Here is a 12,997-nt window from a genome sequence, read left to right on the forward strand (position 1 = left end):
GTGCTGTTATCCCTACAAGTCGTAAACCTATTGTTTGCTGATCGCTCAATGCAGAGCACAAACTAACAGTTTACACCACTTCCACTGCAGGAATGTCTCCCGGGTGCAGCTCAACGGGTAATACGTCTGTGGTTAGTGTGTCGTAAACAGCTCTCTTCGCTCGTTCTGGCCTCACTGAGAGATGTCAGTGAGCAGGCACAAAATGACAGAAACCCTAAAATGTTTCTAGGAAACGTGTTTTATGTTATTCTTGCGGGTGTACATGTGAGCACTGCGCTCAGCTTGCAGTCTGTAGCTATAAAGAAATTAATGTATTTTCTTTAAGTATTTGCGTTCGTTTTCAGATTATATTATGGTAGCCATTCCAGGAAGCCGTCAAGTTGTTGAGCATACCTCTTTGGAAGCGGTTTAGAGCATGTAAACAGCCGCGTTCATTGGCTGCCTATTATCAACATGAACCTTTTTAAGGCATGCAATGCAGATGCTACACTTTTCATAGCAAGTTGTTGTGTTCAAAGAAAAAAGGTGTATACTTTGCTTTCTTTTCCACAAATATATTTTTTTCTTCAAGCATCTCATTGAATCTATTTCCGGTAGCATACATTATGGGGCATGGTTGATTGCGCTGGATAACTTTAAATAAAATGTTCAGAAGCCAAATTGCAAAATCTGCTGAGGCCAATATCAGGCAGGGTTACTAGCATCACAATTGTGTCATTTACTGCAGCTCTAATCTTTGCTTTAGCCGCACTGTTTTTGCCCCTCATATACACTCTGGACTCTCGAACAGGATTCAACAGCAATGTCCTTCACTCTTCAATCTCTTCCTACCATTCTAACTAACACCACTTTGTTCACATGGGCACCTCCAGGTCCAAAAGATCCCTTATACTGATAACGCGTCCAGCCCTTATAAATTACCTGTACCTGGACACTTTGGAGGTCGGTGAATCTTTTAACCGAGTCGGGCTCTCCTCATCCTAAAATAGTCGAGTCACTCAGATCAATAATCAATAACTATTGTAATCGGTAATCAATAATCAATTAGTAGATCAATATAGCACATCAGAAATCAATAACAGTTGGTATTTCGGCGCACCATGACCTTTCAGTCATGAATAACCACACCAGTTTATTAAAAGTTAGTGAATTTATTTCCCTATATTAACAAAGCTAGCACAATGTATATATGTCTCAAAAACAATTGATATATGTATATGAACATTACTAGCTGTCCATAACGGCGGAAGAAATGTAATCTACGCAAAATCTGAATAATGATACACTCTGTTATCGCAATGCAAATCACTAATATGACTAACTGTATTTGACTAATTTCATACATTGGTCAGCATAACAAGATTTCAAATTAGCATGATACATCGAATGAATACCTCGACTAACCTCTAATTAGCATTGGCATGTGGGACTTCATGCAAAACGAATTTAGTCAACACAAATTTGGAAAACTTCTAGCTAGGACCCTATCAAAATAGCAGTTGGTACCTAAAAGGAGAAACACAATGCATAATACATTTATCCTTTCATATTTACCAAATACAATCAGCATTCAAGAAAAGTCTTCGTCCTTCAGGTACCGGTTGATCAGCATGGGGCAAATTTCAAAGGGGCAAAGTTAAGGGCAAGCTTCCTTGCAGCGGCAAGGAGAATGGGGCAAAGTTACTGCATGGGCAAGACGGGGGCAAATCAAAGTTAAAGTCTCTAGGGGGAGAATTCTTAAAGTCTCTTTCTCTCAGATAGAGAAAAGGGCATCAGGGTGTCGTCCAAAATGGAGTCTGGCATCAGGCTTCAAACTGGCATCGAGGAAAATGGCTGACTTCTCTTTGTCCGGTGGGTTTAAGTAAGAAACATTCCAAATTCTGCAGGGTCTTCCATTGAAGGGTTCATAGGTTGGCTTCAAATTGTCCAATGAAAATTGTCTTTTACTAGCGCTCATTTATGCATACACTGTCCTTGGAGCCTTGGAACACAAGTTGTAACATGGTTTGCCAATTATTTTACTATCTGTACCTTCATTGTCCGCACCTGCAGAGACTGACCTTGTATCAAAGGGGATGAAACCGGCCTAGTACGAAACCTTGGAGATAAGTGTATCAGTCAGCTCTACTGGAAAAATACAACTTCAAGCAAGAATATATGTTTCATTAGTTCAAGGAAAAACCACGCAGTTAGAATTTGAGACCAGGCAACTAAGCCAAAGCCTGTACTAAATTTAAGCTAAGCAAAACAGTTTTCAAACAAGAAATCATGGCATACATTTGCAATTATGACGGATTACTACATTTTCAATACTTCATGATTAATAAAGCTCGTTTACAATGATGGCGAACTACCTCGAGGGCACAATTTCCCTCCTACATTATTTTCTTTACTAAAATCACACTTCATTATATTTTGATTACTCAATATGTATGAATATATGTCGGACCTTCTTTTTCTGCGTCATCAATACCTGTGGAGCCCCCCAGGGATCCTTACTGTCTCTTTTCATGTTGAACCTCTACATGGAGCTGCTTGGTGCTCTTCTCACAGATACTAGCATCAACATTCACCAATATGCAGATGATACACATCTTACTTGTCCCCTCTGCTTCAGACTTCCAAAACTTTAAACACTGCCTACACATAATCAGGACCTAGATGTCCAGCACCTGCCTAATCAAAATAGAGTTCCTGCCACCTACCAGCAACAACAAACAAACAGTACAAACCTGGTTCGATGACATGAGCCATGATGACTTTAAGCCTCAAATTTCACTGAATCCCAATTTACTTGGATTCACTCTGGACACCAATCTTACCCTCAAGAAACATGTCACCAAAAAATAAAGACAGCCTGGTACTACTTATCTCTTATAGAGAAAGTGAATCGGTTTATTCCAGAAAACCAACTTCAAACCTGCTGTTCAGGCCCTAATACTCTCACATCTAAATATCAGTAATGTCCTGATTCATGGCCTCCCTTTCTTCACACTGGCCCCATTCTGTCCATCCTTAATGCCGCAGCACATCTCATCCAGGTCCTGAAAAAATATAATCACAGCACTCTAATGCAGCTCCATAGGCTCCCCTTGTCGGCATGCACCATCTTCAAAACCAGCTGCATTATTTACAAAGCAAGCAACCCTACCTACTTTGCAGACAAGTTCACCATCTCTGGTGGTCCTTGGTGTACCTTCAGCCAGGACACCTCAGACTGCAGTACGAGTAGGGGGAAAAAGGAAAAAACAAAGTAGCAGCCCTTTTCCATCTTTGCCTCGAGGATCTGGAATAACATCCTGTAACTATCAGGACTGCCCCGGATGATCCACCTACTCCATGTGCATTGTTTTTGCGCCAGAGTATAAATAAGGCGGTGGGGGTTAGCGTGAGATTGTGGACTGGAACCCCTACCTTGCATCTAATTAGCAGAAGGTAGTTTGCTGCATCCACAATATGAAGTTAACCCCTATATTTTGACGCTAGACAGTTCTAGCATCAAAATATAAATATGGAGTTAGCTGTACGCCGTTTTAGCACCAACATTTGTGACGCTAAAAAGGCGCAAGCCAAGTATGAATATGCACCACAGTCTTTCAACTACAAATGCCATTGCATTTTCTTTGTTTCCATACTGTGCCTCAGATCTGTGAAGTGGGGTGTTAAAAGTACTTGTTCCGTACTAAGGAGGGAGCTCTTGGCTTGCTAAGTCCAAGCAGGTAACAATGCCAAACCAAAGGATCTGGCTTCTTAGGCCTGTATTAAAAGAAACTAATAAACCCCTATTTGTGCAGAAACAGGAATCTGGATAACAAATTATGCAGAGAACCACATTCATGAGCTATTTTTGTCATCTCACAGTTTTCACTAGGAAAAACCTTGTGAAAGTTGTACGGGAAAGGAGCTCAGAATGAGGGAAAACACATGGAAATCGATGCAACAATACAAATTTCCGAAGTAATATCACTTTACAAGTTCTAAATCTTGGAATATTGCAGGAATTTTGTCCTCGGAAAATAGTGATCTCTTCATATCAAACTCCTGTTTGCACCCAAAATCGGATACTCGTGTTTGCAGCATTTATGGATGTCCTTAATTTACTGATGATGAAACCTTGTGCAGATAGTGCATGTGCTCTGTTTGTGCACTTTGGAATGGGGAACAATATGTGTTATTAGTATCTACTCATATCTGGGGGGCAAGCATGGTTCTGTGTAGGCAGGGTAAAATAATGAATGCATGGCATTAATGATAGTTTGACAAAGATGCAGCTGGTTTTGAAGATGGTGTGAGCAAGCAGGCAGGGGATACTACCCTCACCCACCCACACCATTCATTCATCCAATAATTACCCTACACTTATTCATCCACCCACCCATAGCTATATGTTCACGAATACATCCAGCCACAGAAATTCATTCACCAATACATCTCGCAACTTCCATCAACATATCACACCTAGGCAATGTTTTTCCCTCCAGGTATGCACTCATGTTCAGCTGGCTAACCATCCACCCCTCTGTCCATCTACCCATACTATTCCTCTATCCATCCATTGACCTGTCCACCCACACACCATCCATCCATTGATCTACTCATCGACACCTATACATCCATTCATCTAAACACCCACACTCTTGCACATCCATCTTTGTGAGCCTGTGTGCTGTCTTTGACAGAAACTGTGCCGTAATGTGTGGTTTCTTTGAAATTTTCTGCCTCTGTTGGTTGTCTGTATGAACAAACTTGCTCGAATGTATGCTGCATGATTTCATCTATGTGCTCATGGGTTGCTGCATGTGTTTGGGTAGTTGCCTGCGTGCATGGTCAGTGTAATATATGTTGGTCTGTGTGCATGGGTGTCGACGTATGTTGGTATATGTATGTGTAAGTGTGTTGCTCTGTTGGAATGTATGCATGAATGAGTGCCTGTGGCTTTGTCTATGCTTGGCTTGTGTTTAAAGTTTCAGCGTGGCTGTCCTATTGTTTCTTCCTGAACCTTGTATATAACAGCAATGTTTCCCAACGTTTTGACTTCTGTGGACCCCCACTTTATCATTACTAGAATCTGGGGACCCCCACTGAACCATTATTGAAATCCGGGACGCCCCCACCTCACTGTCATCACTCGTTGCCAGAGACCTTGGCCTCAACATTGTCAATGATTTGAAACACAACACAATACACAAAAAATACAGAAACATTGATAACACATTTTATTTAATTTTTAAACACATCTAAATAAAAAATAATGTAATTTTTAAAAGGAAGGTTGACGCTTTTCTAAATTCAATTGAAGCCATACATGGTCCATACTACATTCTGTTTGATGCACCTGCACTGCTCCCACAAATCAGTCTGAGAATGCCAATTTAATGTTTAGCTTCCAATTTCAGATTCCTTGACATTAAAGTATGTTTTAAAATTTTCATTTGCACATTAAGCCACTGTATTTATGTACACTTTATTAATCTGTCAATATCATTTAACTTACTAATCAGTTGAGGACCCCCTGAAGAGGTTTCGTGGACCCCGAAGGGTCCCCGGACCACACATTGGGAACTACTAGATTACAGCATATGTGTGTAATGACAATTTTTTAGTAATAGCATACAATCTGAGGGTTCTTTCTGAAGAGTTTCACATACTGGGACAGTTATAAAGGTGGTGTTACACACACATTCGCAGATGTGGAGACTAGGCCTGGGTGATTTTTTTTGGCTATTTGAAAATTAAGTGACTATGTCTATCTGTGTAGTTCTGAGTAATTTGGAACCAAAATCCTACTACAGGAGCACAGGAACAACAAACGTAGCGAGTGCAGGTGGCTGCAGGCTTCTGCTGTTTGTGTTCTGTTTCATTTAGCACGATTTTCTTAGCATGCTGTTTTCTTAGTGCAAAATCCATCCTCAGGTCAATTTTGGACGTGAGGGTACTGTTTGCGCTAATGCTGAGTTATGCTCCTTGCGTAGTTCTGCATAGTCTTGCATATTTTTTGCTGTAATTTTGTATAATTATGCTACAGCAATTTATGCAAGTTACACCTACCCCTGTTTTACACATTATTCTGTAAAATGTTTGTTGTATATATTTTGCACTTTACTATTTTCTGTGTGAGGCAATTTTTTTTAACTTAATATGCTGTTAAGCAAAATCGATTTGCTACATTCCTTGTCACGAAACAAGCAGAAATGGTTCTAAGGCACATGTGCTTGGTTGTTGTACATGTAAACACTTTCTGTAATCTGACCTAGGTTTTAACCGTGAGGGCATTATTGCCTTGGAGGCACATCAGGGGAGAAGAGGGTTTGTATTAGGTAGTGGGGGAACCACTTGGATTTGAAAGAAATGAGCATATTTTGTGGACGCATCTCTGGGAGTTTAACCCATCAACCACCACAGCAACAGTGACTCTGAGATAGCAATCATTACGTTTCTATTTCAACTTCAGCAGGTCCCTTATCAATGCAAGATCCTTGTGAAAAGTAAATCAATTCACTCTCCTTTGTAGAGATATGAGCTCCCATGTGGCAGGGAAAGGAAGCGTCGAGGCATGGGTGCTGACTGCTTCCAAGGGCCTCCTCACCCTAGAGACCTTTAGCATCAATTCCAATTACTTTACCACAGAAGATACTCATGAAGAGCTTCTCGAAGTGATGCAGACCCTGGTCTGGATGAAGAGCAGAGCCGCTATCTCCAGGGATCGGGGTCGAAACTGTAGAAATGAACTAAAACACCACAGGAATTAAACATTTACATGCGTTTGCGACAACAAGCTCAGAATAATTAGAGTAATTGGGATCTCTCAGCTTGTCATTCCTTTGACCCAGGAGGACATTGAGGATCATTAAATGAGAGCATAGGATGTGTTTATACAACAAAACCTATTTTAATACATTTTATTTCATTTTTTCTACACTACAGAATCCTGGTGAGATGTCGCCTTAATCCTCTCATCATAGAGAGCGCCTTAAGATCATCAGGGGTTGCCATCCAATACGTCTTTGAAGGAATAAGTGACAAGGCAACCAACACAACAGTACAATGTGCCACCTTATCACCCGAGAACCAACACATGCAAGTCAATGGCATGGCAATAACGAATTAACATTCAGAATAACCAGGAAAGAAACAGCCATCCAACTGACCACATTATCAAACTCTAGTTCTGCCCGACCAAGTGTCAACACCATATGTCCTCTCAAGTGTTAATTGCAGAATTAAAACCAATCTGCTTTGAGTATTTTATCAATTCTTAAAGGAGACATTCTCCTCTCTGTCTATTCAACTGATCAGCTCCTCCCAGGCCCTGGACACAAGTCAGTTTTACACTTTCCTCCAATGAACTTCCATCCATGTTCCATTGTGTCTGGCTGTCTGGATATGCCCCTGTGCCCTGTAGCGTTTGGCCAAATGTATCTCTAAACCATGTAGATTGCTCTATCACTCAGTCTCTCTGTGTCCCTGTTGCGTCATCTCTATCTTTTAGTTGGCACACTCACGTATTATTCACAGCCATGAAAAGCAAGACCATAATTTGTTCATAAAGTGGTTCTAGCTTATTTTATTACATTCTCTCTATATCTTAGAAAAACATCAGGTGAAAACAACTTTCAACTTTAATTTAAACAAGATAACTTGGCTGTAAGACAATTTGTCACAAAGATAAGACCAATGATACATACGGGATACATATTATACCGTATACAGTTTGAATATAACTAAATTTCACAAACTCATACATCATTAACTAGTAATCAGTGAGGACACAACGCTTACCTGTTTTAACTTCAGCCTCATAACCTAGGTGCAGACAATTTTTCAAAAGAGATGTTATGTTAGAGACTTCACAGACAGCAAGTAAGTGCTAACCTCTCTCACTTTGATCAATGATAAACTTTACGAGCAAAATATAGTACTCTTTTACACTGTGACACATCCAGCAATTGAGAACTTGATGCTGACTAATCAGTCACCCATGCTTAAGCCCAGTAACAGTACTCTCCAGAATAAAGGCACCACAAAGTGAGTACATCTAGGGTGGAGATAGAAGGTAAAGGTCACCATCAGGTCAAGCTTCACTGCAAAGCATCCTCAAATCCAAATCATGGTCATTTGGGAGCAAATCTTACTGGGCATTAGATGCCCGAAGCTTGTCTATCATCTTTGTTTTGCCGCATTTGTGTCCACAGTGTGTGTAGGTAACTGACAGGTATGCAGTCTTCTATGTAGGCAAGGGGAGAAGGGCAGGAGGCAAAGGGTGTTGGCTCAGCAGAGGTTTCACTGAGACTATTACACCATTTTCGCTCATCCACTCACACACTGTTTCTTACACACACTCATTTCTGATCCTTTCACTTGCTATGTACCCCTCTCTTGAACTTTCCCTCATCAACTTTAACTGATCACCCCCACCCTTTCTCTCTGTCCCTCTTGCAGCTTCTGTTTACATCTCCAGCTTACTATTCATCCATCTTTCCCTGTTTTCCTCCTCTGACTTCCCCCCTCCCTATTTCTCATCCTTTGTCTCTCTCTGTGTTCCCTTCTCTCCCTATCTCATGTGCACATGCTCACTGTCCCTGTTTCACTCTTTTCTTGTTTCCTTTGCTATGTCTTTCAGGCCTGCTATCTCATTGTCCTGTAGGTCTAAGTTCTAGACATTGGCCAGCGCTGCATATCACCCTTATTTAAACAAATGATATCTTGTTGGCCACTCATGAAAAGATGACTCACAAATCTACCCACATATCACCCACAGGTTCAACCAACTGCAGGCCCTAGAAACCGGCATTGAACCATGATAGTTTTGAGCAGGGCCGGCCTTAGCGCTGGTGGCGCCCTGTGAGACAATGTTTGTTGGCACCCCCCTTGACCACCTCTGCCACAGACTCCCTCACTACCACCATTTAACAGTGCATCTCAAGTCTCCATAACCACTCTCTCTCAGATGCATTTAATTCGTTTTATAGCACCACTCATACCAGTGTAGGGTGTCAGAGCACTTTACATTGCACACACATTACACAGAGACAATCAATCATAGGTGTGTAAATCAGTGTATTAAAAATGTTACATAAAACAGAGGACTGAGGTGTTGGAGTCACATGTCTCCCATGCTGGTAGGCTGTATAGTTGAAAAGTGCTTGGTGTGGAGAAGAAAAAACTCAGAATTTAAATGTTGGGGGTTCTCTGTCATAATAAGAACTGATTTCTACCCAAATGAACCCTTTTTTGCAAAATTAGGATAGTGAAAGACTGGAGAAAAAAAAACATACAACTCTATTTTATACCTTGCAGTTCTTTTGTGATATTTAATAGCTTACTGTTCCTTATTAGGATTTGAACTTATAAACTGCAAGTAACAGAGGACCTCCCTGACAAAAGTAGTAACACACTGATCTGATTGCATTATTTGCACTTGGTAATTTGCATGGTACACGTTACTTGCGGCAGGCATATTAACCCTCTGTGCTACCTTAAAACGTCCACTAGAGAAAACTCCCACTTCTCTCCAGGCAGAACATCACCAGAGTTATCTTGACATATTTATTGTTCCTGAAAACTGCTGAAGGCAAGAAACACCGCAGCAGGTGCTTTTAAAACCATAATATACATGCAAGCAGGCGCCCCCACCCGAAGCCAGCACCCGGTGCTGTGGCACCAATCGCACTGCCACAGAGCCCGTCCTGACTTTGAGACCCCTGGAACTGAATGATTCCAAATTAAAACGTCTCTTCTTCATTGCTAATGCACTACCAATATCCCACTTAACAAGCACCTTCAGGCATCTTATATTATTCGAATATTCTCAGCGCCAAGAACAAACGAATGAGCAGCATTTAATTAGTAAATGGCATGAAACTCCCAAATCATACAAACAGAACATCCCAAAGCTGTCGCGTTTTACTCTAAAATAAATATCCTCTAGTCTCCTATCCTCACAAGACCAATTCATGTTTACTTAGCATGCCAAAATAGCCAATGATTCCGTTTCAAGTAACCTGAAATCTTGCAGCCGACTGGCAGCTTGGGACTCCTTCTTCCTAATGCTGAAGTCACTTCATTAGCTTTGCACAAATGCTTATTTATTCTTTTAAGGCTTCCTAAATCACAAATACATCTACAAAATAGTTGATAAACACCTCAACCATTTAAACGACTCCTTATTCCCGTTTAAAAAAACGCTGGTCATATCCTCTGAATGGAGTTCAGCTTAAAACATTCTTGAAGGACTTAGCTAAACTCACAGTGCCCCGTACTTGCTTCTTCAAGTGAAAAAATGCATTGAAGTAATTCTGTTTGGAGGGTCATTTTATCAATGCCTTTTTAGTCTTTTATTCTTGGGAGGTAGAAGCAAGCAGAGAGATATAGGAGAAAACTAGTGGAGTGAGAATGGAGGCGGAGAGGGGAAATGGAGGAACAGGTGGGTAGATGATAAGTGACACTGAGAGAGATGAGTGGGAGGGAGCATGAGAGGGACCGCAGTGGAGGAGAGGGATCAGGAGACATCATCACCGATGAACAGCAAGTTCAGCGAAAGAGAGTGAGTGAAGACCAGTAACAGTATAGCACTGGAGAGAAGTGAAGAAATAGACGATTGGGTAATAATAATTATCTTAATAATAATAATGAAATAATTTGTAAAGCCCCTGGTTAATTCTGACAAAAAAGTGTCCCAATCAGAACAATCTGAAGGACCAAGTGTTTAATTTTTTTTCAAAAGGATAGTTCAATGTTTTCCTGTCTAAGTGAGAGGGGAAGAGAATTCCACATCTTGGGGGGCTAGAAAACTAAGGGAACACCTTCTGATGTGTACTCTTCATTGTAGGAATACAAGCTAGAAGAGCCCCTGCTGATCTCAAATTTCTTCTAAGAGAATACGGTTTGACAAAAGAGTACAAATATCGAGGACCTTTACTGTTCAAGATTCTATGACAATAGTGCATGGCTTTGAAAAGGAAACATTTCTTCACAGGTAGCCAGTGCAATTTAGCGAGAGCATGGCAAGTGAGGGATCGCCTCGAGAGGTTTATCAGCTGATGCGCAGAATGCAGCAGCTCATCTGCTGATAAACCTCTCGAGGCGGCATTACTGAATGTAACCGAACTGAATAAAAAGACACATAAAAAAGTAACCAAGAAGAGAGTCACAGAGATCTGAAAGCAATAGGAGTGCGTTGAAGAATAGTGGACAAGATTGGTGGAATATTGTCATTTCACATGATGTGCAGAGCACATCTACTTTAAAAAAGGCCATTACCCAGCACCTTACTTAAAAGTAAAATGAGGCACATATAGGCACATATAGGCGGAGCAACCAAGGTCCTGTCTCTTCAATTGTATGCAGTCTGACCGTTTTTTGACGAATCATGTTAGCAATTTAGTCATCTGTTAAAGCACGAATTGCTTCAATTTAACCATGGGTATTGTATTAAGACAGCATCTATATGACTGTATTGTAATGAGTGTGCAAAGATTGCTGACTTCATTTTGTGTGATGTTATGAAATTTGGTATTTCTGTAGCGACACTAATGACCAGAGGACCTGTATTTTTAGTTCATAACTTCTGTATTTTGTAAATGGCGATTGTTGGTATGCAAATGCAACCTGCTGGTAAAAAATAAAATCACTGTATCTGTGGCCTGGTTGATTGATAAAATACACATCGAAAATTAAATCCAATATCTGGAGACTTTTCGCCCTCACATCATTGGTTTCTGATGTCAGGGGAGTTTGGAGCATGCTGCTAATACCGAGTGAAGTAAAGAGTTCTGTAAAATGATTACATGAAATGTCACCACTTCACAGCTGTACAGACATTTTTGGAAAGTACTGATTGTGTGACGGTAATACCACACGCTGCCTGGTAATTTGATTTTTTTGTAAATGTCTCTGCTTGCATTTATGTAAACGCAGAAATGATTGGAGGTAAAAAATGTACCACTGGTCATACCCCATTTTTCCCGGCATCAAGCTACTACAGCCCCCAGAAATGGCCAGTTATCGCCAGAACACACATTTCCACTTTATGAAGGACTTCTAATTCAGGGCTTGCAGTCTAGCAAATACTGCATAGTTTACTACCTGTGTTGTTGTTGTCAAGCATTTGTGTTCGGTTCTCTGATTTAACAAAGACAGGAATTAGTTGTAACTCGTTTCTCCCTCTGCTGGGGCCCTTTTGGCAGCCTAGCACCAACGCAGACACCCTAGCACCATGGTACCAGGGTGCCTGCACTGCATGCAGGATTATTTTTGCACAGGAAGGTATACCTTCCTGCACAAAAACAATCCTTAGAGGCTTTTTCAACTTGCTATGCGTGCTGCAGAATGCAGCACAAACAGAGGCAAAAGCTACGAGAAATTAAGATATTTCTCCTCGTTACACCTCTCCTGGGGAGATGTATCTTTTTGGCATGTTTCCAGGTTTATCAGGTTTGGTAAATCAGGAATTGCATCAAAAGCCATGGGAGTTGCGTAGGGAACACCCATGCAACATCCATGGAATACCTCCCTAGCATAAAGTAAGGCAACACAGCGATTTGCACTGCCTTGCTTTACTCCATATTTTTGAAGCCTTTCAAAGCCAGGCAAAATGGCTTTAAAAATATGACTTAGTGGGTTGGGCCACACATATACCAGGTTGCCTGGTGCAAGCAAGGCGCAACCCACTCATATGCCCACAATGTCTACACACTGATGCCTGCATGGAGAGAGGAAGGCACTGTAGTATCTGTATTAATAGGTACCCATCCCTAACTCTGGCCCTGGGTTTGCTTGAGGCAGTGGCAACAGTTCCAACCTTCTTCAAAATAAGAGCCAACCTTAAAAACCAATACTGCATTCCTTCTATCATCTATTTTTGCATTTGTCGCCCCAAGTGGGAAGGGTATACCCAGACGTGGGTCCCGTGCTTGCTATGCCACCAGATTCAAGCTAGCCTGGCTGATAAAGCTGAAACCGGTACTGGGATGCTTGTTTCGGGTCCAGGGAAGACCTG

The 12,997-nt window shown here is 41.2% G+C and overlaps 1 protein-coding gene across 4 annotated transcripts in view; it reads left to right on the forward strand.

The window, feature by feature from the left end:
- Nucleotides 1-12,997, forward strand: part of TRIM55 (tripartite motif containing 55) — a 467,397-nt gene that overhangs the window by 419,105 nt on the left and 35,295 nt on the right. The window contains exon 10 of one of the 4 annotated variants that reach the window (XM_069220264.1): nt 6,925-11,692. The exons of the other annotated variants lie outside the window; for them this stretch is intronic. Within the exon in view, the coding sequence (XP_069076365.1) occupies nt 6,925-6,948 (24 nt within the window). The 3' untranslated portion in view covers nt 6,949-11,692. Of the gene's footprint in view, nt 1-6,924; nt 11,693-12,997 lie in introns of those variants that run through there. 4 annotated transcript variants of the gene reach the window in all.

This window comes from Pleurodeles waltl, chromosome 2_2 (assembly GCF_031143425.1).
Source record: "Pleurodeles waltl isolate 20211129_DDA chromosome 2_2, aPleWal1.hap1.20221129, whole genome shotgun sequence".
Lineage (NCBI taxonomy): Eukaryota > Metazoa > Chordata > Amphibia > Caudata > Salamandridae > Pleurodeles > Pleurodeles waltl.